The sequence below is a fragment of the Tiliqua scincoides genome, chromosome 4 (genome assembly GCF_035046505.1).
Source record: "Tiliqua scincoides isolate rTilSci1 chromosome 4, rTilSci1.hap2, whole genome shotgun sequence".
In the NCBI taxonomy this organism is placed as follows: domain Eukaryota; kingdom Metazoa; phylum Chordata; class Lepidosauria; order Squamata; family Scincidae; genus Tiliqua; species Tiliqua scincoides.
Window position 1 is genome coordinate 172,318,607 of NC_089824.1, and position 22,791 is coordinate 172,341,397.

General features: G+C 43.5%; 1 protein-coding gene across 1 annotated transcript in view; it reads left to right on the top strand.

The window, feature by feature from the left end:
* The window catches only part of BLTP3A (bridge-like lipid transfer protein family member 3A), a 65,906-nt gene that overhangs the window by 26,191 nt on the left and 16,924 nt on the right, over positions 1–22,791 (top strand). Inside the window, exons 5-15 of the mRNA XM_066624296.1 lie at positions 1,821–2,010; positions 2,341–2,481; positions 4,286–4,456; positions 6,721–6,892; positions 9,195–9,281; positions 10,708–10,869; positions 12,213–12,367; positions 13,643–13,784; positions 15,352–15,545; positions 17,977–19,526; positions 21,153–21,349. Of these exons, the coding sequence (XP_066480393.1) occupies positions 1,821–2,010; positions 2,341–2,481; positions 4,286–4,456; positions 6,721–6,892; positions 9,195–9,281; positions 10,708–10,869; positions 12,213–12,367; positions 13,643–13,784; positions 15,352–15,545; positions 17,977–19,526; positions 21,153–21,349 (3,161 nt within the window). The remainder of the gene's footprint in view (positions 1–1,820; positions 2,011–2,340; positions 2,482–4,285; positions 4,457–6,720; positions 6,893–9,194; positions 9,282–10,707; positions 10,870–12,212; positions 12,368–13,642; positions 13,785–15,351; positions 15,546–17,976; positions 19,527–21,152; positions 21,350–22,791) is intronic.

Genomic DNA, 22,791 nt, shown 5'->3' on the forward strand with positions numbered 1-22,791 from the left:
CAGGTAAGATCTCTGTATAGGCGTCACAGCAAGGCCATTGCAAAACCCCTTGCACACCGAACCAACAGATGGAAGTGGGGGGGGGCGCAGATCTCCATACATAGCAGTGCAAAAGCAGGGGAAAAGTGTGGGGCAGGTAAGATCTCTGTATAGGCGTCACAGCAAGGCCATTGCAAAACCCCTTGCACACAGAACCAACAGATGGAAGTGGGGGGGGGCGCAGATCTCCATACATAGCAGTGCAAAAGCAGGGGAAAAGTGTGGGGCAGGTAAGATCTCTGTATAGGCGTCACAGCAAGGCCATTGCAAAACCCCTTGCACACCGAACCAACAGATGGAAGTGGGGGGGGGGCACAGATCTCCATACATAGCAGTGCAAAAGCAGGGGAAAAGTGTGGGGCAGGTAAGATCTCTGTATAGGCGTCACAGCAAGGCCATTGCAAAACCCCTTGCACACCGAACCAACAGATGGAAGTGGGGGGGGGGCCGCAGATCTCCATACATAGCAGTGCAAAAGCAGGGGAAAAGTGTGGGGCAGGTAAGATCTCTGTATAGGCGTCACAGCAAGGCCATTGCAAAACCCCTTGCACACAGAACCAACAGATGGAAGTGGGGGGGGGGCGCAGATCTCCATACATACCAGTGCAAAAGCAGGGGAAAGGTAAGTCAGCCCCAGTAGAGCCAATGGGGCTCACTCCCAGGGATGAGTGGACAGGAGAAAAGCCTGCCAGCGCCTCCTCTCCCAGGGAGGAGCCCGTCTCAGTCCCTGGGCTCCCTGGACTCACTCCCTAGGCTCGCTCCCTGGGCTCACAAGCCTGCCAGGGGCTCACTCCTAGGGATGCGTGGACAGGAGAGAAGCCCGCGATTGACTCATTTCGCCTGGAGATGGACTGGTAGCTCGAGGGTCGACGTAATGAGCACCCCTGCTCTAGGGGCTTGCTCAGCAAGACTGCCATCCCACCCACGCTTTCCTGGGAGTGAGCCCCAGTGACTCTGAGACTTACTTCTGAGTAGACACGTGGGCTTTCTCAGCGAGCCTGCCATCCCCCCCCCCTTTCCTGGGAGTGAGTCCCAGTGAGTCTGAGACTTACTTCTGAGTAGACACACGGGCTTGCTCAGCAAGACTGCCACCCCACCCACGCTTTCCTGGGAAGCGGAGCCGAGCAGAGCAGGCAGGGGGCGGGGCCAGGGGCGGAGGTTTTTGTTTGTTTGTTTTTGTTTTTTTTTGCAGTATTCGCTCCATAAGACGCACACACTTTTCCCCCCACTTTTTGGGGGGGGAAAAGTGCGTCTTATAGAGCGAAAAATACGGTATCTTCCAACACTTTGGGTGTGATGAACTTTGTTTGCTTACTGTCTCTTTGACATGCTTTGCTCTGGATTACATGAGTGGCTGATATGTAGAAGATTCTGCTTTGATGTTCAGGTTAAATATTATGATCCTCAGGTTCTTTCTAGTTGTTGAGGATTTTAAGTCAACACTTTGTAGCATTTGAGTATCATGTTTAATATCTTATCCTTGTAATTATTTGTGATGTGTCAGAGGAAGAAAAGCACAAATTGTTCATCTCTGTACATTACTGTTGAAGCATCACATAAAATATGCCAAGGCTAAATCAGTGAGCTTTATTCGTGGGCAGGAGAAATCTCAAACGTATAGTGCACCTTGATACTGAAGTTACATCTACAGCTTATAAATTTGTTGAATTTGCTGCCTGTCCATGCTGCTTAGCTTAATTTTCACCGAAACGTTATATGCTGAAATAATCAGCCTGACCTAAAGTTTCCTGCTCTGCTAAAACCTAATTCTCTTCTTATAGTGAATATGGCTTTGCAGAGAAGGTAGTGGAGGGTATGTTTATTGTCGTCAACTCTATCACCATCAAGATCCACTCCAGAGCCTTCCATGCTTCTTTTGAACTGTGGCAGCTCCAAGGATACAGCGTCAACCCCAACTGGCAGCAAAGTGACCTGCGCTTTACTCGTATCACTGATTCACACAGGGGAGAGGTAGGGCCATAAGTAGGTGAGCTCTTACTCAGAATCTCTTCCACAAACCTACAAGGATTTGTACATTTGTGATCTTGATTGGATACTTTGGACGTTCCTGTGGGGTTACTAAATGGGTATTCAACAAACATTGCGCCTTCCTACATGTCTTTTGCTGTGACATGAAGTAACTTTGAGTCAGGGCTCTAGTGCTCTGTAACATGCAGTTCTGCTTCTGATTTCAGTAAAGTCTATTTCCCAATCTGTAGTTTGCTATAAATACATTGTCTCATCAGCAGCAGCTCACCATCTTCCTTTACACATGTCTGTGCCTCTTTTCCCATTGGGTAGGTTTTAACATTTAAAGAACTCACCTGGCAGACTCTTCGGATAGAGGCAGATGCTACAGATAATGGCGATCAAGATCTTATCACCACACCTCTAAGGCTTATTACCAACCAGGGTAGAATCCAAATTTCTCTTAAGAGAAAGGTGAGTATATTATCCTTTGGAGAAAAGGGGAAGATAGAATACTTTGGATGCATGACTTGGGAATCAGATAAAGTGCTCTTTTGTCTTCTGCTGAAAATCAGGCATATGAATGGGTTTGAATAATTAGAAAACCCACATTCTGAAGCTGGAATAAATTGTTTTATACTCACAACAACCCTGTGAGTATTTAGGCTGAAAGGGAGTGACTGACCCACAGTTACCTGGGGAACTTCATGACTGAGTGGGGACTTGAAAATGAATCTCTCAGATCTTATTCTGACACTCTAGCCCAGGGGTGCCCAAACCCTGGCCCGGGGGCCACTTGTGGCCCTCGGAGGCTCTCAATCAGGCCCTTGGGGAGCCCCCAGTCTCCAATGAGCCTTTGGCCCTCCAGAGACTTGCTGGAGCCCATGTTGGCCTCTCAGCAAGAGAACGACTGTTCGACCTCTCACTTGAGCTCCCTCCACTACTTGCTGTTTCATGTCTGTGATGTAGCAGTGGCAGCGAAGGAAAGGCTGGCCTTGCTTTGTGCAAGGCCTTTTATAGGCCTTGAGCTACTGCAAGACCTTCATTCATTCATATAAGTTCCATCTCTAATATGTTCATTTATGTAAATTTATTCAAATTTTAAATTTTAAATTAATTCTTTTTTCCCCTGGCCCCCCGACACAGTGTCAGAGAGATGATGTGACCCTCCTGCCAAAATGTTTGGACATCCCTGCTCTAGTCACTATATCACACTGGCTATTCTTGCAGATTACTTGTCAAGTTTTTACAACTTAAGCATTTAGTAACATCTATCCTTAGGCATTTTTTTTTTCCTGGCAATGAATATACAGTATTTTTTCAATGATTTACAACCTAATCTTAATATAGGCTAGTTTCAGTGCAGCAACCACTGCACACCATAAAGCACATTCGTGATGATTTGTGAGTTGGCAGAGTCAGCAGTAAGGCATGCACCCTTCTGCCAGTGCTGAATCCAGCCTGATGGCTGTTGGAGAAAATAAGTGCTGCGCTGGGAGTCAGAGGGGTGGGGGCAGAGGCAGAACAGAGGGGGAGAGGGAGTGTTTTGGGACGAGAATGATGGGGAGAGGGCGATTCAGGCTCAGAAGGGGGGTGGTGACAGCAGAGGAGGCCTCTGCTATATCCTAACCCCTGTACGGGGCCTGAAAGTCCTACATAGTGCTACTTGAACTTGCAGCAGTGATTTAGCTGGTACAAATCTGAGTAGGCCCATTGGGCAGGCTGGGGCTTGACACAAGGTAAGGGAACAAATGTTCCCTTACACCAAGGAGAGCTCCAGCCCGCCCAATTTCAATGCTGGATACAGTGTGGGCCATGTGGCCCCACTGCGCCAGCACTGTTTAAGGTTGGGCTGTTAGTTCTACAAGGTTCGGTGCTATTTTCTGGACTCTGTTGTATCCTCTCTCTATACTATGGTATGTTCTATGGATATACAAAGAATCAGGAATAAAAATTAAATATAAATATTTTGTTCTTAGTTCGCATAAAAATCGCATGATTATTTCCCAGTTGCCACAATGAGAGTGCTATCATAACATGATTAGCCCTTCATGTAGGGGAAATATAGCGTCCACCAAATATCTCAAAATATTTGTGAAAAACACTTGGAAACAAAATTAGAAGAGAGACAAGTCTCTGTTCAACTTCTCTCTCAATTTTGTTTTCCTCTGTTTTTCACAGAAGCTTATTCCATCGATTTTGTGATTTCTAACTGCAGTGTAATTATTTCTGTCCCAAATGTCTGTGGTACAATTTTTTATGTCCTTCATTGAGACAGACAAAGGATTGCAATGTGATGGCATCCAAGCTGATGTTCCTCCTTGATGATTTGCTGTGGGTGCTGACTGACTCTCAGCTAAAGGCCATGATGAAGTATGCAGAGTCTTTGAGTGAAGCCATGGAGAAGTCAGCCCAACAGAGGAAAAGTCTGGCTCCTGAACCTGTCCTGGTAAGCAGCTCTCACTTATACATGCATGTGACTGTGTTGAATAATTGCAGCTTGAGAAAACAGTGAAGAAGTCTGTACTAGGTATAATATTTTCTTCCTCTGCTGGATTGTTTACATGGTCTTCACCTAGGCCCTGCGCTACCCAGACCAAGTAAGAAAGAGCCGGCTGAGGGTGACCTGCGCAGGAGTTTGGAGAGGACGGGGAAATGCATAATGGGGGTATTTTGAGATTGGGGAGATGGGCACAAGGCAGGACAATCCGGGAAGGGGGGTGAGACCAGGATCCGGCATTTAGGGCAGATCCTAATCCCCGTCCCTGGCCTGGATGGCCTTCCATGACCTTCACTTCGGATTTGCATCAGCGATTTTGCTGGCGCAAATCAGAGTATCCCATAGGGCTGGCTGATGCGTTACTCGGGGTAAGGGAACATAAGTTCTGTTACTCCGAGTTGCATCCCAGCCTGCACCTAACTTGTGCTGGATGCAGCATAGGCCATTCAGCTTGCCTGTTCCAGTGCAGGTTAGGATTGCACTGCCCATTGCTGATTGCCATAAATTGCACTAGTAATCTCTTAATAATATCAACTGTGTGTCAGTGTAGCATATGTATTCTTCTACTCATGAACCAATTTAATTTTCTATATCTTTCAAAGTTATTTTCTATAGAATGTTCCACAGATTTTTGGCTAAGTAATTGCATGGGATTAAAGGATCATCTTTATGGAGAACTAGTGCAGGGAAAGCGCCCCACAGGCAGACCACAACTGTGATATAAGGATATCTGCAAGAGGGATCTGAAGGCCTTAGTTTTAGACCTCATCAGAAGGGAAACCTTGGCTTCTGAGCGTTCTGCTTGGAGGCAGGCTGTGCAGCATGGCCTTTCCCAGTTTGAAGAGACACTTGGCCAGCAGACTGAGGCAAAGAGGCAAGGAAGGAAAGCCCGTAGTTAGGGAGACAGACCAGGGACAGACTACATCTATTCTCAGTGTGGAAGGGATTGTCATTCCCAAATTGGCCTTTTCAGCCACACTAGACACTGTTTTAGAACTACCATTCAGAGCGTGATACCATAGTCTTCCAAGACTGAAGATTGCCAACAACAATTGCATGGAGATAGAGAGTATCATGTGAAGAGAAGATAATGTTTTTCGGATGGAAAGACCTTGAGAGACAGTGTCTTTGTGTTCATCCTGATGAAACTCAGAGAGGTATATACTTTATGACTTTGCATATTAATAATATAAATAGTGAGCTGGATCCAAGGGGGCTCTTGTGCATGTGGAAGGTGCCTTCTTCATACCGAAGGACTGTGTCATGTTGTACTAAAGCAGCGGTTCTCAAACTTCTCCACAGTTTTACTCCCAGGGTATGTCTTTGAAGGGGTGGGGGCAAGGGCAGCGAAGCGATCCACAGGATCATGTCGCTAGTGGGTGTGCAAGGGGGTGGTTATACTCACAGAGGGCTGCTACAAGCAGCAGGAGGTGTGGGGGTCCTCTGTTGGCCCCCCAAGGCTTAGAATGTTCAAATGGAGCAATCACAAAGCACTTCCTAGTTGCATTTGCAAACAGGAAGTGCTTTGTGATTGCTCCATTTGAACATTCTAAGCCTCAGGGAGCCCTGCGGAGGGCTGCATGGGGCTCCCTGTACCTCCTGCAGCTTGCAGCAGCCCTCCATGAATATAAGCACTCCCCATTAGTGACACGATCCTGCAGTTCACTTTGCTGCCCTTGCCCCCTCCCCCACCTCTTAAAGGGACCAGGGACCTTTACACAAGCTGGTGTGTTGCGACCCATCAGTTTGAGTACCACTGCACTACAAAAGCAGAACTAAATCCAGATATGTTCTTTGTGCAAGCTCTTGAATACGTGCTTTGAGGAACAGCACAAACAGCTATTTTCTTCCCATCTGTGGTTCTGTTTTGATTCAACCTATTGTATTTCAAACAGTAAATATCTTTCTGTGGTGGTTGAGTCACATTAATCTTATTTTTGAGAGTGCTAGATCAAGATATAGTCAAGATCACATAGTGAAAATAGAGAAAATTATTCCTTATTTGCAATCTGAGTGATCTATACTATCTAGGTAGACAATGAGGTCGTACAGAAAAATAAGTTTTTGAAAGGCATTGCCTCATTATATCAAATGCCTTTCTCTGCTGACTGGTATTTTAGTGTAAGCTAAGGTTTTTCTTTGCACATAAAATATAAATCCACTCCATTGCTTTGATTCTTTACTGATACATCTGTTTAATTTCTGTGTTAAAGATCACACCACCTGCTCCTAGTGCCCAGCAGTCCTGGCCCCAGTCATTTGGAAGTAGCCATAAAGCAATCAGCCAATACTTTGAAAAACATGACATGAAAGAGTCTTCCTATCATCTTCTTATCTCCCGTCTGGACCTTCACATTTGTGATGACAGTCATAATCGAGAGACAGGTACCTGGACTTGAGCTAACACTGGGGAAAGAGGATGGCTAAGAAAATATCTATTTTTGTTTTTGTATTTTATTGAAAAATATATTTTAACCTGTTTCAGTCAACCCTACTCTACTCCCTCCAATGAATTGTTACACAATGAATGTATGTAATAATAGAATTGTTACATAACATTAACATTGTGAGTTGCTTCCAATGGTCTAATAAAAGCAAATTATCAATCTGAATCAAAATGAGATTATGAGGGACCACATTATGGGCATCATTCATGATTAACTTTTACAGGAAAGCAGAAATTAAGTGCCTTGTTTCTAATATTGTGACACATCACTACATTAGCTATGCTAAATAACTAGGGAAAACTAAACTTTGAGGAAAACATAGGGGTCTCAACCTTATGACCATACTTTGCTTGTATGTGTGCAGTACCTACTCCTATGACCTTATAAAATGCAGGAAAAGGGGACCATCAGTGTTGGGAAAGAAGAAAGAGAAAAGGCTAGTTGATGATTGAGAGAGCTGAAAGGAAGAAGATAAGACAGGTGGGGATAGCAGATATATGAGACAATAAGGGCGCAATCCTAACCCCTTGTGTCAGTGCTTTCCAGCACTGACATAAGGGCAATGCAGCTCTGAGGTAAGGGAACAAACATTCCCTTATCTTGAGGAGGCTTTTGTGAGTGACACCCAACTGCAGGAAGCAGCACATGCCCCATTGGCACCGCTATGCCAGTGCTAGAAAGCACTGACATAAGGGGTTAGGATTGTGCCCTAAGAAGTAGAAGAATTAGCAACAGAAACTGTAGCTGTTTCTGTACAGTTCTTTCATTCTTACTCATGGCAGTTGAATGACGCTGTGCCACAGTAACAAATGGTATCTTGGCATTGAATCAATTATATGGTTTTTTTGGTTGTTTGTTCATTGGATTGTATCCAGAAAAAGTCATGATTAAGTCCCATTGAAATTAATGGGATTTAAGTTAATCATGAGTGCAAGCCTGTGAATGTTTACTCAGAAGTAAGTTTCATTGAATTCAATGGGGCTTATTCCCAGGAAAGTGTGCATAAGATTGCAGACCAACTTTCTTTGGGTACAACCTATTGTTCTATTTGTTAATTCACTAGTTGTGTTAACTTTTTCATTTATATTATAAAATAAAGAACTGTTGTTCATATTAATTAGACTCAGAATGATTGCCAATTTGCCTGTCCTCCTCTGTAGTTGAGATATGTGGGTCTTAAACCTTTGGTGTTGAGAACTGCATTACTTAAACATTACAAGTGTTTAACTCTTCCTGAAACTCTCTCCCCTAGAGAGTTTCAGTTATTCTGTCACCCCACCCCCACCCCAAGCTAGGCTTTGAAAGCCTAAGTAAACCCAGCTAAGGAGAAAGCAGCCAGGAATGGGAAGGACATTTAAACATCCCTCTGCCCCTACATTTGTGTAACCTCAGCAAATGCAAGTTTAAGATCTGTTGTGTGCTGATTTTCACCCTGCTGGTTTTTCCTTTGAGCTGAGCAAATCAGACCAGTTTGAATATTTTTATGAGGTTTTTGGTGGATGTTGGAGTGATAAGTAAACAGAACTAACAATGGGTTGGTTTCAGTTGATCATACTGGGCAGAAAATGCTGGCCCTTTCAAATTGCTTTGGTGTCTAAGGGCTTTGGAACTCTTATTGAAAAAATTTGGCATAGCTGACCTAAATCATTTTTCTGTTGAGCCGTTGGAGAATTATTATCGGATTGTGTTTTCTGGTAATAGTTTGCTTCTTGTTTTAAAATCTTTGAGGCAGTGGAACTTTTGCCTCCTTGGGGAACCATCTTGTTATTAAAGGGCTTCTTCTTGCTGAGTCTGAATTCTATTTTTCTTAAGTTTTAATTTTACTGCAATGTGATTGCGCTCCATCTGCAATGGCTGCTGCTATTTACTGTATAACCCTTCGCCCACATCTTTGACAGACTCTATTATTAGAACAATATATCTCTCACATAACTCTTTTTTCCCTCATAATTTTTATTTCTTTAACCTTGTTCCAGTCTTTCTTTTTTGGTTGCTTTCTTTACCCATAGTATCAGCAAATATATCTTGGTGTTTTTAGTTAAGTTCCCAAAAATATTGAGGAATGCTAAGCAGAACCTAGCAGGATGTTGGAGATTAAAAAACTGTCAATGTAAACAGAGGGGCAGGATCACTATTGGATAAAAACTCATTTTCTCTGTTGTAAGCACTAGGATTCAGCACCTGTCATCATGATAATACTCCCTGATGTCTTGATGTTCTCTTTTTCCATCTTCCTATAGGTGCCTCCAAACACGGAATAACTGGAGGTGCAATGCAGCTAACCTTCAGGAGGATGGCTTTTGACTATTATCCTTTCCATTGGGCAGGTAAGAACCCTCCATGAGTCTCATGTGTGACTGAAGCAGAAATGGAAAAAATGGAAATTTAAGGCGCCTCTCTGTGTTCGAAGAAAGTATAGCCCTGCCAAATTTTATTAATACTGTACTAAGATGATATTAGCAGCACATGCTGATGCGAAACCAATAGATTTCCCCTTTTTTCCATCCCCACCAAATAGATTAACCAGAAGAGGGAAAACATGCCCAAAAAAAGTAGGTGAATGGGTGGGAGGACAACTTTCTAAGAGCCCAATCCTGAGCTCTGTGCACCGGCTTACAGCCAGGGTGTGCTACTGCAAACATGCCATAAGGCATGTTTGCAAGCCCTAATGCCAGGTGAGCGCTGGTGCAAGCCCAGTGCTGGCTGGCTCTGAGCTAGTGCTAGCCAGGTGCCTGGCCTCCGCTGCTTGGGTGTTGCACAGACCACCAAGTAGTGGAGAGGTAAGCGAGGGCGTAAGGAAAGGCGGGGGGGAGGTGGGCGGGGGGGTGACGGGGAGGCGGGAGGTGGGGAGAGGGTGGGGGAAGGTGTGCTGGGGGAGGGAGGGAGGCGGGACTGGAGGATCTTTGCTTCAGCAGATCCAAAGCCTCCATGTTGGGCTTGCCTCGACACGGAAGCTTTTACCTCAATCAAGTAGCCCCATTGCGGGGTTACTGCACTTACCCGGGGGAAGGTGACAGAAGTCCCCTTCTCCTGAAGTGCCGCCAGCGGCTGCCTTGGGTGCACAGGATGCAGCGGCAGCCATTTTTGGCGCTGCCGCAGCCATGCACCCCAGGCAGCTCAGGACTGGGCTCTTATTCAGGTATATTTGTGGGGTTTTTGTTAGCATTTATGTAGGGTTGAATAAGCAATACTTTGAAGAGGTTGAACAAGTAAGAATACTAAGTTACAAAGAATAATTTTTAATTTAAAAAGAGTCATAAAAACAGATTACAAAACTGAGAGGAAGGGATTGTGTTATTGCTTGATGATGACCACTGCCTAGGATAGTTGTGCAACAGCATTACACACTGTAATTATGATAGCAACAGACAAAATATAATCCAGTGTCGAGTGCCCACAAAAGAAATGCAGCTCCAGGAGAAGACAACCAAATGTAATAAATGTACTTCTATTTGCTAAAAAATAAGTCCTTGTGGGCTAGGCTATAGCAATAATTTTGAAAACATTTCTGATTTGAAACCCCTGTGGCAAGATCAGTGAAGCTGTTAGGTGAATGGTGCTGAAAGGAAAGTATCGCAAACAAGGTCTTGTTTCTGAAAACATGGCTAAGGGATATTAATGACACCTTGTACAGTTAACAAGGAAACATACCCAGCACTGCTTGTTTGAGATGGTTGTCCAAATTAGAGGAGAGCTTTCCAATAATGGATGACTGAAAAGGAGGGGGTCTTTTAATTACATTGTTTTGTGCAGGAGACAGTTGTAAGCACTGGGTGCAGTATTGTGATGCCATGGAGACCCGGGAACAATGGGCAAAAAAGCTGGTGGATGAATTCCTCATCAAAATGGGAAAATGTGGTGAAGCGATGAGCTCAAAAACTGCAGGAAAGGAATCTCCTTTCAAAATGAAACCAGGTAACAAACACATTAGACTTATACAGGTCCAACCTTGTTATACACGGATTATTTTCTACACGGATTTGACTCAACATGAATGGCCACTGCAGATGAGAAGGAATGTGCTGATCCCTGGAGAAGGGGAAAAATGCACCCCTTTAAAATGCTTTTCTTACTGTTGTAGAGATTTTTATCTCAACTTGATGAGAAGGACCAATTAAAGAAAAACAGTCCTTTACAATAGTTAGAGAGAAGGCAGCCAACTGACAATCCATCAATCATTCTCTCTCTAAGCAACCCCCTCCCTTCCCCCTGAACAGGTGAAAGAAAGATAATCTTTTCTAAGGGCCTAGAGAGAGATCCACTGTACACTTCTCTTTGATAGACAACAGTGAAAACTCCACCTTTTACTATGCCAAAATAACACATGCGCCATGTTAACCTGAAAGTTAGGGTCAGAGATAAGGTGCAGTAAAACAATGACAGCATGGTAAACGTGCTATCCAGAAACTACCATCACAACCCTCTTCTTCTGTGCAGAACCTGTAGAGTTGACCAGTCAAAGATGGGAGCCAGCCTGAGTTTGCTTTTATTTCATTTACTTTCAAGAACTTTATCCCACCTTTTTCCCAAAAGTATCCCACCAAAAGTATCCCACCTTTTTCCCAAAAGTGGCTAACAGTGAATAAGGAAATGATGACAGATGTGAGAGAATTATTGGTACCTACAAATAAAGTTTGACTAATAAGCTAAGTTGAGGTCTGTCATTGGGTTTTCATACCCAGTGTTTCTGGAGTTGGAGTTGAGTAACTTTCCAAGAACACAAGGCTACCTCTATTTTAGGCATTAGATGATTCTGCCTTTTCTCCAAAAGTACAGGTGTGCACCACTTAACAACCGTTCGCTGAACAACTGTCCACATATACGAGGGTGGTCAAAGCGCAATAAAGATGCTCTTAATGAGGCAAAGTGTCTGTTTACACAACAGAGAGACTCCTAATGTAAAGAAGAGGCAGTTTTTCTCCAGTAGCCTGTGCAGCCAGCTAGTGTCTGGCAGGGAGTGTCTGTTTACACAACAAAGGCAGTGGATTACACTGAATGTTCAATTAATGACCTAATCACATAGCAATGGGGATCGGAGAATGTATTCCCGTCGTTAAGTAGCACACACATGTATTACATTTCTTCCATGCAGTGTTATGCACTTTGGAATTTTCTCAATCAGTATTGAACTGTATGCATATTTATACGAGATGGGGAGGTGCAAGAGAAAGGATGAGTAATTCCTTGTTTAAGTGTTACTATTTAATGACTGCAAGACATAATTCTGTCTGTTCTGATGATTTAAAAATATATTTAAGACACTATTTCTAGTTCTCAAAAAAGCTCTCCAGAGAAGGGTGTACCCCAGGCAAACACACCACCTTCTAGCCTATTCAGATGCCAGTGGCCTGCATGGAATAGACTCCGATCTAGCTGTGTTGTTATTCGAGTTGATGATTTGGATATTCATCAGGTAAGCTTTGAAAAAGTCTCTAAATTCTGTTAACCTTCTCTTGCAAAGAAGTACTGTGAACTTTCGATTTATCAGCCTAATAGGGAGCTGTGGCATCACTAGGATTGATGTCACCAGGGGCAGTAACTCGTGCTGTCACTTCCATGAATCTCCTCATAAGCATAATAATAATTTAGTAATTCATAACAATAGCAAGTAAATAATTTTTATGTATTATTCACTCAACAAATCAGTAAAAAACATAAAACCAGTGGCAAACTTGATGACACTCACATAACTGAATAGGAGTTCTAGTATTAGCTCAGATACATGGAAATGAGAGCTGACTAATGGTAACAACTTATTGGTTACATGCTGTGTCATAACAACACCTCATTGGTTCTCAGTCTCTTTGCTCAGTTTTGAGTTAAGAAAATCCACTTTTTGTTACATAGGGCAGTTGTGTTTTTTAGTATTTATTCGGCTATAACCTTTGATAGGATACAGAGAAGTTGACAGAATTGTTTCATTGCATTCTGCTTTGTTACCTTTCTAATGATATATAATTTTATAGTATATATAAATACAAATTTTCCAAAAGGTTTGCACAATTTTGGCCACTAGTGATGTCACCTGGTGCAGTCCGCCACCTGCCCCTCGCCCCCCTAGTGACGCCCCTGATCGAGAGTCTGTTAATGCCAAAAATTCTGTTAAAGCTGAATGTATTGAAGTAATGGAGATATGCATGCGCAGCACGTATATGACTAGTTTTTAATGAAGCAGAAAAAGCAAAACTCTGCATTGTTATTTATGCATACCTACTGCCACACTGTTAATTTTTTCAGTTGTGTTCCTATCTTTTGAGCCAAAGCAGTTCAGAAAAAGCTGATCACATTATTTCTGATTTTTGCAATACAAATGCCTTATTTTCATCTTTTGATTTGATTTTAGCTAGTCTCAACACATGTTGAGATATGTTGAGTTAGCTAGTCTCAACACATATGACTAAAAGTAGGCTTCAGTAAATGTCTTCCGCTCTAAACTCATGCCTTTGCTATATTATATACCATTTCTTGCTCCAAAGAACCTGGTAGATGACCCACTGCTAGTCGTAGTAGTAGTGGTCTTCATTCACTTTCAGTGTTTCCATTCTTTCTGCTCCAGGACTTTTTATTTTTCAGATCCTGATTGAGCTAGTGTAACAAAATACCATTCCTTTAAGTTTAAGTTTGTTTGAGCAGAAGAAATGACCAAGATGCTGTTTTTCTAACTCTCAAGTTCTTATTGTTTCCTCAGGTTTCCACAGCTGGGCAGCATAGTAAGAAACCTTCAACCCTTCTTTCATGTAAGAGAAAATCATTGAATCTTCCTGATCAAACCTCAGCGATTCACATAGAGTTCACTGAGTACTACTTGCCAGACAATCCAGACTTTGCAGGTAACCATCACGCAACTCCTCAGGAAACTGTTTCTCTAACCAGTTCTCAGTACTGTAACTATTCCCTCTCTCTATTTGTTGCAGTCTTGAAAACTAGACTTGAGGGCAAGGGGCATTGAACTTTTAGTTGGATCTTGTGAGGTCAGAGAAATCTGTCACATGAACAAAATGTGATATCACTTCTTTCTTGAAGTCAATCATGACCTCCGGAAGATGTTTCTGGAAATAAGAAATGACATTTCATTTTGAAACTATGAGGAGAAAGAGAGGGATGATGTGAAAGAACTGCTGTCCTAAAACTGGTTATTAGTGTGGTGATTGGGGGCCACGTTTGTAATGCTTGCTCTTATGAATTCCCTCAGCAACTATTTGTTTCTTTATTTACACTGAATTAGAGTTTACCAGTTGCTCTTTTTAGGTGTATACCTTTCCTCGGTAGAGTTGATGTGTAGATGCTAGGTTTCCTTGGTAAAGAACTATATGGGCTGGGTGGAGTGAGGGAAAGAACTAGCCTGCTTTTCTAAACTTAGATCAACCTCATTTTACATGTACTAGACATGTCTTTCATACCCTGAAAAGGACATAAGGAATAATTCCCTACCCCAAGCCAGAAGCTTATTCATGATGAAAGATAAAGGAAACAATGCTAAGCACTGCCTCCTTCCTGGATCTCTCTATTTAACTCAGTGTCTGACTGAGAGGGGAAGAAGGATTGGAAATAAATGGCTCCCTTCTCTGCAACCCTGAAGCTGCCTTCAATAGGGAAAGTAGAGATACTGCTTCCTCCAAGAGGTCTCACCCAATGTGCAAGGTGTTAGATATGTCTTACTTCCATCTTTACATTGTTCCCAAGTGCAATGCCTTAGTTTTCTCTCAGAATTGAATAGCAGGTATTGTTCATGGAAGAACATAAAGGGTACTCAGAGATACCCCTGGAGTGGGAGCCAAGCCTTTGGCCTAGAGTGGTGCTCCCCACCACCTCAGACTTCACTGTGCCTCTGATTGCATCCTGTTTATTTAGATTTAGAACTCAAATGGGAGCCATTTAGAATTTAATCAGTTCTTATCTGCATAACCCCACCCTGGGTCCTGTATCTTAAGTCTGATTCATCCAAGGTGCAGGGCTATCTGCCAACTAAAGTAAATAGGTTTTTTTTCTCTTTTTAAGGTAAGGGCTAAAAATCAAAGCATGTCAAATAATTGAATGAAGTTTAAAACAAACTAGAAAGTACTTCAAACAGAGAATGATTTACTAGAACTACATTGTGTAGGATGTTATTGAAAAACCAATACTATCTTCAGAAAAGGACCTGACAAATTACAGGCATTCATGATAACTATTCTGGAGGTGTCTGTAAACTTGAAAAGAGTAGCAGATACTACTCATTCCTTTATAGCGCCATCTGAGGGCTTCAACACTGATTGTTATTGAAGGCAAGAGAGTGAGCTAGATGGCTGTTCGTTTTATGCTGCTGCAGGTCTAACCAAAACACCATAATTCTTGTCCTTTAACTAGTGAATTCTAACCTGTTTTTTGGTATGTGTGTGTGTTTCTTCACCTCTCCAGTCCCATGCCCAAACTTGTACCTGCAGCTAAATGCCTTGACTTTCACCTTGGACACAGTGAGCATGCTTTGGGTGAATTTATTCTGCCTTGACCTCTATCGTAGCCTACAGCAGTTTAAAGCTATTTACAAACTGGAAAACTCTGGAAAACGGGATGAGCACATTGATGTCAGGCTGGATGGCTTCATGCTGAAGGTATTCCCCTCCCCCCCATTCTGTTCTGACTTGTACAAGGCAAAAGGAAGGAGACAAACTGCTTTTCCTGGAAGGTTAATTTTGCTCATTATCTCTCACTGTGCAACCTGTGAGAAGTTTATAACTTTCTCCAGTGGGGCATAGCGGAGCAAATAAAAAAAGTTCCTGGCTTAAGAAAAAGGTATTGATGTGTTGGTAAAATACGTGTTATCAGTGCAAATTAATTCAAACTCAAATGTTTGAAAACAGTATTCCCAGTTTCACATGAATAATTGTTTGTTGAACAGGCCTTTGAACAGTATTTGGTTTCCATGTATATTAATCTTCAGCCTTTTCACCAAAATCAGTAAAATTAGTTTACCAAGCATGAACATCTTTCCGTTATTATGTTGTGCACTGATGTGGTTCCATTGGAGAGAATTATGTATTTACGCTATTTATATGTAATTTTTCCAGCCACAATTTGGGTGCTCCAGGCAACTTACAATAAAAACAGAGTAAATTACCATAAATACTCACCTATAAGGCGATAAATTTGCGCCCGGAAATGGTGGGAGAATCGCGCCCCCCCCCCCCGTCTTATCTGTGCAGTCATGCAGACAGGGTGAGGAGGCAAGGGCGCCATCTGCACCCTGCCTGGGTCAGCGAGAGACTCTGCAGGAGGAGGGGCAGTGGCGCCTCCCGAAGTCTTCTGTGGGGTTGTGGGATTCCTGGCAGCCTCACTTCTGCCCGGCCGGTCCCCCCACTGCGCAAGGAACCAGAGAAGCCCTGGAGGAGGCAAGGCGGTGGGGGGACAGCCTGCTGGCCCGGCGCTCCCCCGCGCCCACTCAGAGCCACCGCACGCATTCACTTAAGTCCTGCCTCCCACGAAGGCAGCGAGCGGAACGGGGGCCACTGTCACCAGACCAATGGAGGGCAGGGAGCATGCAGGAAGCGTCCTGTGCTGCCTGCTCTCCGCCAGATGCTCCCTGGTGCAGGGTCAGTGTGCCTCCCTCTGTGTCCGCCACAGACGCAGCCGTGCGCTCGGGTGTGAGCAGCGCAGGTCACTCCCCGCACACTCCCTGCCCTCCATCCATCTAGTGATGGTGGCGGCAGCAGCAGCCAGTACACCCCTGCTCTACTCCCTGTCTCCGTGGGAGGCAGGACTTAAGTGAGTGCGTGCAGCGGGTCTGAGTGGGCGCAGGGGAGCGCTGGGCCAGCAGGCTTTCCCCGCACTGCCCTGCCTCCTCCAGGGCTTCTCAGGCTGCTTGCACAATGGGGGAACCAGACAGGTGAGAGGTGAGGCTGCTAGGAATCCTACAACCCCACACCAGACCCCAGGAGGCACCGCTGCCCCTCCTTCTGAAGGAGGTCCACATCTGAGTAAATCAGGTGCTGCTTTCCAGTTTCTTTCACTCCCCTTCCCCCCCCGGATCTGACTCCCCGCTTGATGGAATGAAACCCCATGTGCATCTAAATCTCCCCACTGTGCAGTGTCTTCCCTGGGCAAGAGGTGTTCTTTCCAGTTTCTTTCACTCCCATGTGTTTTTATCAAAGAAGAATATCTGTAATGATGAGGCCCTTCTGCCAAAAAGTTTGGAGACACCTGATCTATGAGATTGATCATAGTTTTTAATAAATTAGAGACTTATTAAAAACAGTTTTTGCTATGCTAGGTATACGTACTATATGTACTATGTATGTATACTGTGTTTTTAATACTTACTTACTATGCTTTTAATAAATTAGAGACTGTATAGTTCTTAGGTAACAATTACTGGTAGGTTATTTTTCAGGATCTGGCCTCAGGTAAAATCAGACAAAACTATAGTCAGACACCTCCCTAAGTTTCACCCCTGACTTATCCGAGGGTCATAGAAAATTCCATGATTTTTGGGCTCAAAACCTGCCCTCAACTTATCTGTGAGGTCGACTTATAGTCTGCGGTGATGTGTGATAAAATAACAATATCAGTAAACTAAGGAACTGACAGTAACATAGCAAAGAAGCACCAACAGTGCCTGGGAGAGTAAATCCAGTTGCTTTATAGGCAGGCAGTCCCCCCACCCCCGCAATGCCTTAACGAAATGGCAGAAAACTAAAATAAATATGACATAATAAATATTATGGAGTAAAGAGGTTTGGGATCTGGTTGCTGCCACAGATAAAAAACTTTCCCTTGTTCCCATCAACCACGCCGCAGCCATTGATAGGGCATGTGGAAGCTGAATGCTGGGGATTTGCAGTTTTGTGCAGGAGGGGGTAGCCCCAAGAAATCTTAACCTTCAAATATACCCTCACTTCTTTATTGGGAGAATGAGTGATATATTATTAAGCATCTTTTATGTTAAACGCACCTCAGTTGATAGCATCTATTTTTATTTTCATTCTTGCAATATAGTTTGTTTCAGTCCTTTTCCATCCCTGTCTCCCCCCCTTCTAATTGTTATAGTTAAACATCCCAGTAGAGAAGAAAGTAGTCGAACACCGAGACCGTCCCCATTGCCTGTCCATTCGCACATCAAAAATGACAGCTACAAACACACGGCACACTCCGCACAGCAGTTGTTCAGCCCTCCAGAATCTGTTCCGTAGATTTGCTAATTCAGAATTCTTCCACGCTAGCTACACCCAGTTTCCTAGATTCCAGGACAACTTCAGCCTCCTGCACACCGTCTTCTTACATCATGCCTACCAGGTGGACGCCAAAGCCCAGAAATGTGCAGACTTTCACCATTCCCCTCAGAAGTCCTCAATTTTTGAAGACCTTTGGTCTGTTGATTTCACCCAGATTTTCTTGGATTTTGAGGGAACCAAGAGCTTAAAAGGCAAACCCCTTAGCTTTATCAATCCATTCCCCCTTTGTGTGTGGGCTTGCCTTCCAAAGAAATGGGAAGAAATCAATTCATCAGAGCTGCAGGTCTCTTCTGCCTCACCAGTTCAAATCAAGTCTTCTGCTAGCTTTAGTAATCAGGCCAAACATCAGGACTTTTCCAAAGAAGAACAGTTCAGGCAAAGATCAAAGACTGAGCAAAACCTGAAAAGCATCTACAGTACTCCAGAGGCAATGGAAGTCTTCAAAGAGGGCATCTGTACTGTTAATGATGACACAAATGATAAAGATGTGGAAGTATCTGCTGACATTCATGTGCTTCTGTATTCTAGTGCCCACGTGAAAGTGAGACTCAACCATTACCAGTATTTGATGCTACTTAGGATGAAAGAAGTCCTGCTGACTTTTCAAGAGCAGTTGACCCAAGACACTCAGGAAGTAATTGGGTCTCCACTAGATTCCCTAACCACTTGTATGGGCATCATGTTCAACAGTGCTGAGGTGGCCTTGCTAATGCATCCTACTCCAAGTTCTGCATCAGAACCCAGGTCTGTAGACTCAGATACCACAAGTCTAATAGAATCTGAAATCTCTCCTTCAGATAGTAGGGAGGGACTGACTGCTGAAGACGGGGTACTGAAATTGGATGCTAGCTTAGAGAAAGGAAATGGCAGTCCCACAAAAGCACTAGAAGACAGTGGTATTGAGGGGACAGATATGAGAATGACTGCATTACCAGATGCAATGCTGAAATCCCAGAGTGATGGATCCATGGCAGGAGGAGAGTTTCACAGTCAAATGACTGAGGACAGAGGTGCTGTTGAAGAAGCACATGAAGCTGAAGAAACCCTTGGTGCAGAGAAACAGAGTGACCTTGGCAGACTTCCCCAGGCTCCCCCTGTCCTTCCTTCCAGCCCTTCTTCCATTTTAGATCCTTTAGGTGTAATGCAGATCTCTCTCAATGGGCAAGAAGAGCTGATTCCCTTGAAGAATGTGGAGATGGAATTATCAAGTGCTCTACATATAACAAAGGATGCCACTAAGGAAGCCTTGCATGTGACCATGGATCTCACTAAAGAAGCCATGTCTATGACAAAAGATGCTTTCAGTCTGAGCAAGGAAAAGATGGCTTCGACTATGCAGAAAATGTTATTCCATCCCCAAACCAAGTGAGTGATTTTTTTTCAACTGTCTAGATCAGCAATTTTCAACTACTGTGCCATGGCACATTGGTGTGCTCAAATGGTCTGTAGGTGTGCTGCAGGAGTTTGGGGGAGGGTCATTTGTTAGTAGGGCCATTGGGGGATGCCCCCCCCACTGGCAACACAGTGTGCCTTGTCAGTTGTCAGAAAACTGATGGTGTGTCTTGACAGTTTTAGTACCTTGTCATTGTGCCATAAGATGAAAAAGGTTGAAAATTGCTGATCTAGGTAGAGGCTGTATTACTGGGATGACAGTGTTGGTGGTGGTAAATTACCACCACCTGTGTTTTCTAGGCTGCAGAAAATTTGCTTTTCTTCTCAAATCCTTCACAATGAATGTTCTTGAAAGTGAATCTATGTATTTATATGGGGATTTCTATCTGATTTTTGTCGAGATAATTGCATTCAAGCTAGCTCACAAGGATAAAATTATAATATGAAATCAACAAACAAAATAAATACAATACGATATCAGTAAAACAATAATAAGAGCAGCACTAAAACCCAGTAATAAAACACAGTTCAAGATACAGCTGAATAAAATTTTTAGATATACAAATTAAACCCCACCGGAACAACCATGTTGTTGCATCTCAGTGGAAAGCCAGTGGGGACAGAATCCTCTATATCTCCCTGGGGAGGAAGTTTCAGTTCTTGGAGGAAGTCCCAAATCCTGAACATTACTACAGAGAAGGCTGCCTACCAGGTGCCAACACATCATGTGTCTGAAAGTGTTGGGACAAACAGGAGGGGCCGCTTCTGCGGACCTTAACTAGAATAGGTAAAGTATTATCTTCACATTGTAGGAAATGACTCTAAGGAAAGTGAATTAAATGCCAGATAAATGCCAAATGAATTAAATGCCAGATAAACCTATCTTTCTTTTCTGGGTATTGAATGAAAACTCCCCACATCACTGTTCCTTTTCAGAAATGGTTTTGGGGGGACTTGGGGAGGAGTCTCAAGTCATATGCTATAGGGAGGAATAAGCAGGGAAGATAGTTTCCGCAAGAGCTCCTTAGGATGCAACGCTGTTCACATAAAAGTCGGTTTCCTTTTTCCCATCATGGAAACTAGCATGGAATCTTTGGTCAGGATATACAGATTACAGGGTAGATTCTGTTTATAGGGGCTTGTTTCCATTAATTTATGTGAGACAACAAAAACAAGCAGGAATTTGGGGTACAACTGAAAGGTGAGGAAACCTGACCCTTACAGCAGATACCGATGGCACTGGTGCAAGGTTCTGATTTAAAAATTTAGTCCATTGTTCCCAGATGCATTTTCTTCCTTAGTTCTATGTAAGTTAATGGTTACCAAAGGAAGAGCTGCACATGCAAGGATCCAATGAGGGCAAAATGTGCCAACCAATCATGAACAGGGCGTAGCCTGGCTGAGGGTTACTCTGAGGGTGTGATGTCTTTTTGTATACAGAGTTCACAGACACCTTGTGCACTTTCACTTCCTGTGGCCTCTACAAAACAGGTCATTCCTTCTTACTCCACCTATCATGATGGGCACTTTACAATTATAACAGTGATTATTGATGCAACTCCCTTATACCAAACAGCTTTGGCCTGTTTTTCTTGGTAGGGATCCTGCACCTAAGACTGAAGAGGGGGCATTGACTCCAGTGGGAAGTGGTTCTGGACGACTGCGTTTCTTCTCCATGAAAAGGACTGCCTCCCAGCATTCCTTTGATACCAGCTCACTAGATGGCAGTAGTACTGAGGACAGGCTGTCGGTGGACAGTGATGGCAGCGATGGCTTTGTGATGCTTATAGATTCTGGTAATCAGAAGTAGCTTATGTATGCTCTGTGTAAACTTTCTACAATAAATATAGTTTTGTTGACATGAAAAATGTTACATATGTTGTCCCAATATAGGAAGCACAGGCCAATCAATAAGGAACTTGAGGAATAATAAAGATTCTTCTTGTGAAACAATGAAGTTTAAAACTAGTCTTCTGCTACTGACAGACTGTCACTCACAACCATATAAATAGTGTAGAACAGTGGTTCTCACACATTTAGCATTAGGACCCACTTTTTAGAATGAGAATCTGTCAGGACCCACCGGAAGTGATGTCATGACCGGAAGCGACATCATCAAGCAGGAAAATTTTTAACAATCCTACCCACACTTACCTAGGACTAAGTCCCATTGACTGTCATTGTTAAACGATTATACATAGTTGGTTGTTAAAAGTACAGGTCTGTAACATTTCCCCAAATGTAGTCACATATCATGGTAGCATCAAATCTAATATATTAAAAATAAGATATTGAAATGAATGGGGACCCACCTGGAATTGGCTCATGACCCACCTAGTGGGTCCCGACCCACAGTTTGAGAAACACTGGTGTAGAAATATCTGTCATTTGACTGCAGACTTCTTCTAAGGTCCAATCCTATCCGGTTTTCCAGTGCTCGTGCAGCTGTGCCAATGGGTTGTATGCTGCATCCTGTGGCAGGGAAGCAGTCACAGAGCCCATCTGAAGGTAAAGGAATATTTGTTCCCTTACTTTTGAGCTGCTTTGCGGCTGCACTGGTGCTGGTAAGTTGGATAGGATTGGGCCCCTAGTAATTGACAGAATTTATCTGATGTCATGAAATGTTTGCAAACATAGTTGCAGAGGGAAGAAAGTCAGGATGTTGACAGTGGAAATAAGTGCTGTAAAAACTCAGCTTGTCTGGACAAAAAGCTTCACAAAGAGTCTAAGGGTAGAGGGAGCTGTGTGTTTTGGCAATGGGGAGGCTGGTAGACCAAAGTCTGATATGTAGAAAAAGAGGACAAACGAAGGGCCACAGGGACCTGCCTAGAAGCTGAATGGGGATGGCCTAAGGGATGCAGTGGAGGTAAAAAGTCAAAACCTGATGGAATGAGGAGTGGAAAAAGCACAGAGCTGGGAAAACATGGGGAAGGTTGGGACAATGAGAAAGAGGTTCAGTGAAAATCCTTGTATAGAATCCAGGGCTGTGGAGTCTTTGGAAGGAAGTCAGACCAGCTTTAAACGTTGAATGGCTGAATTCTGTACATTGATTTGAAGTAATCACAGATTGATACTGGTCTCTAATAATGCTTTAACCAGAAGTTGAGAGTGCGAGTCTCTTTATGCTAAACAGTCCTTCCATATGAAAAGAGTTGACATCAACTATACCCTAATGCAGTGGTATTCAAACTGGTGCGTCACAATGCCCCAGCCTGCAGGTCCTGGCCTCTGCCCCCAC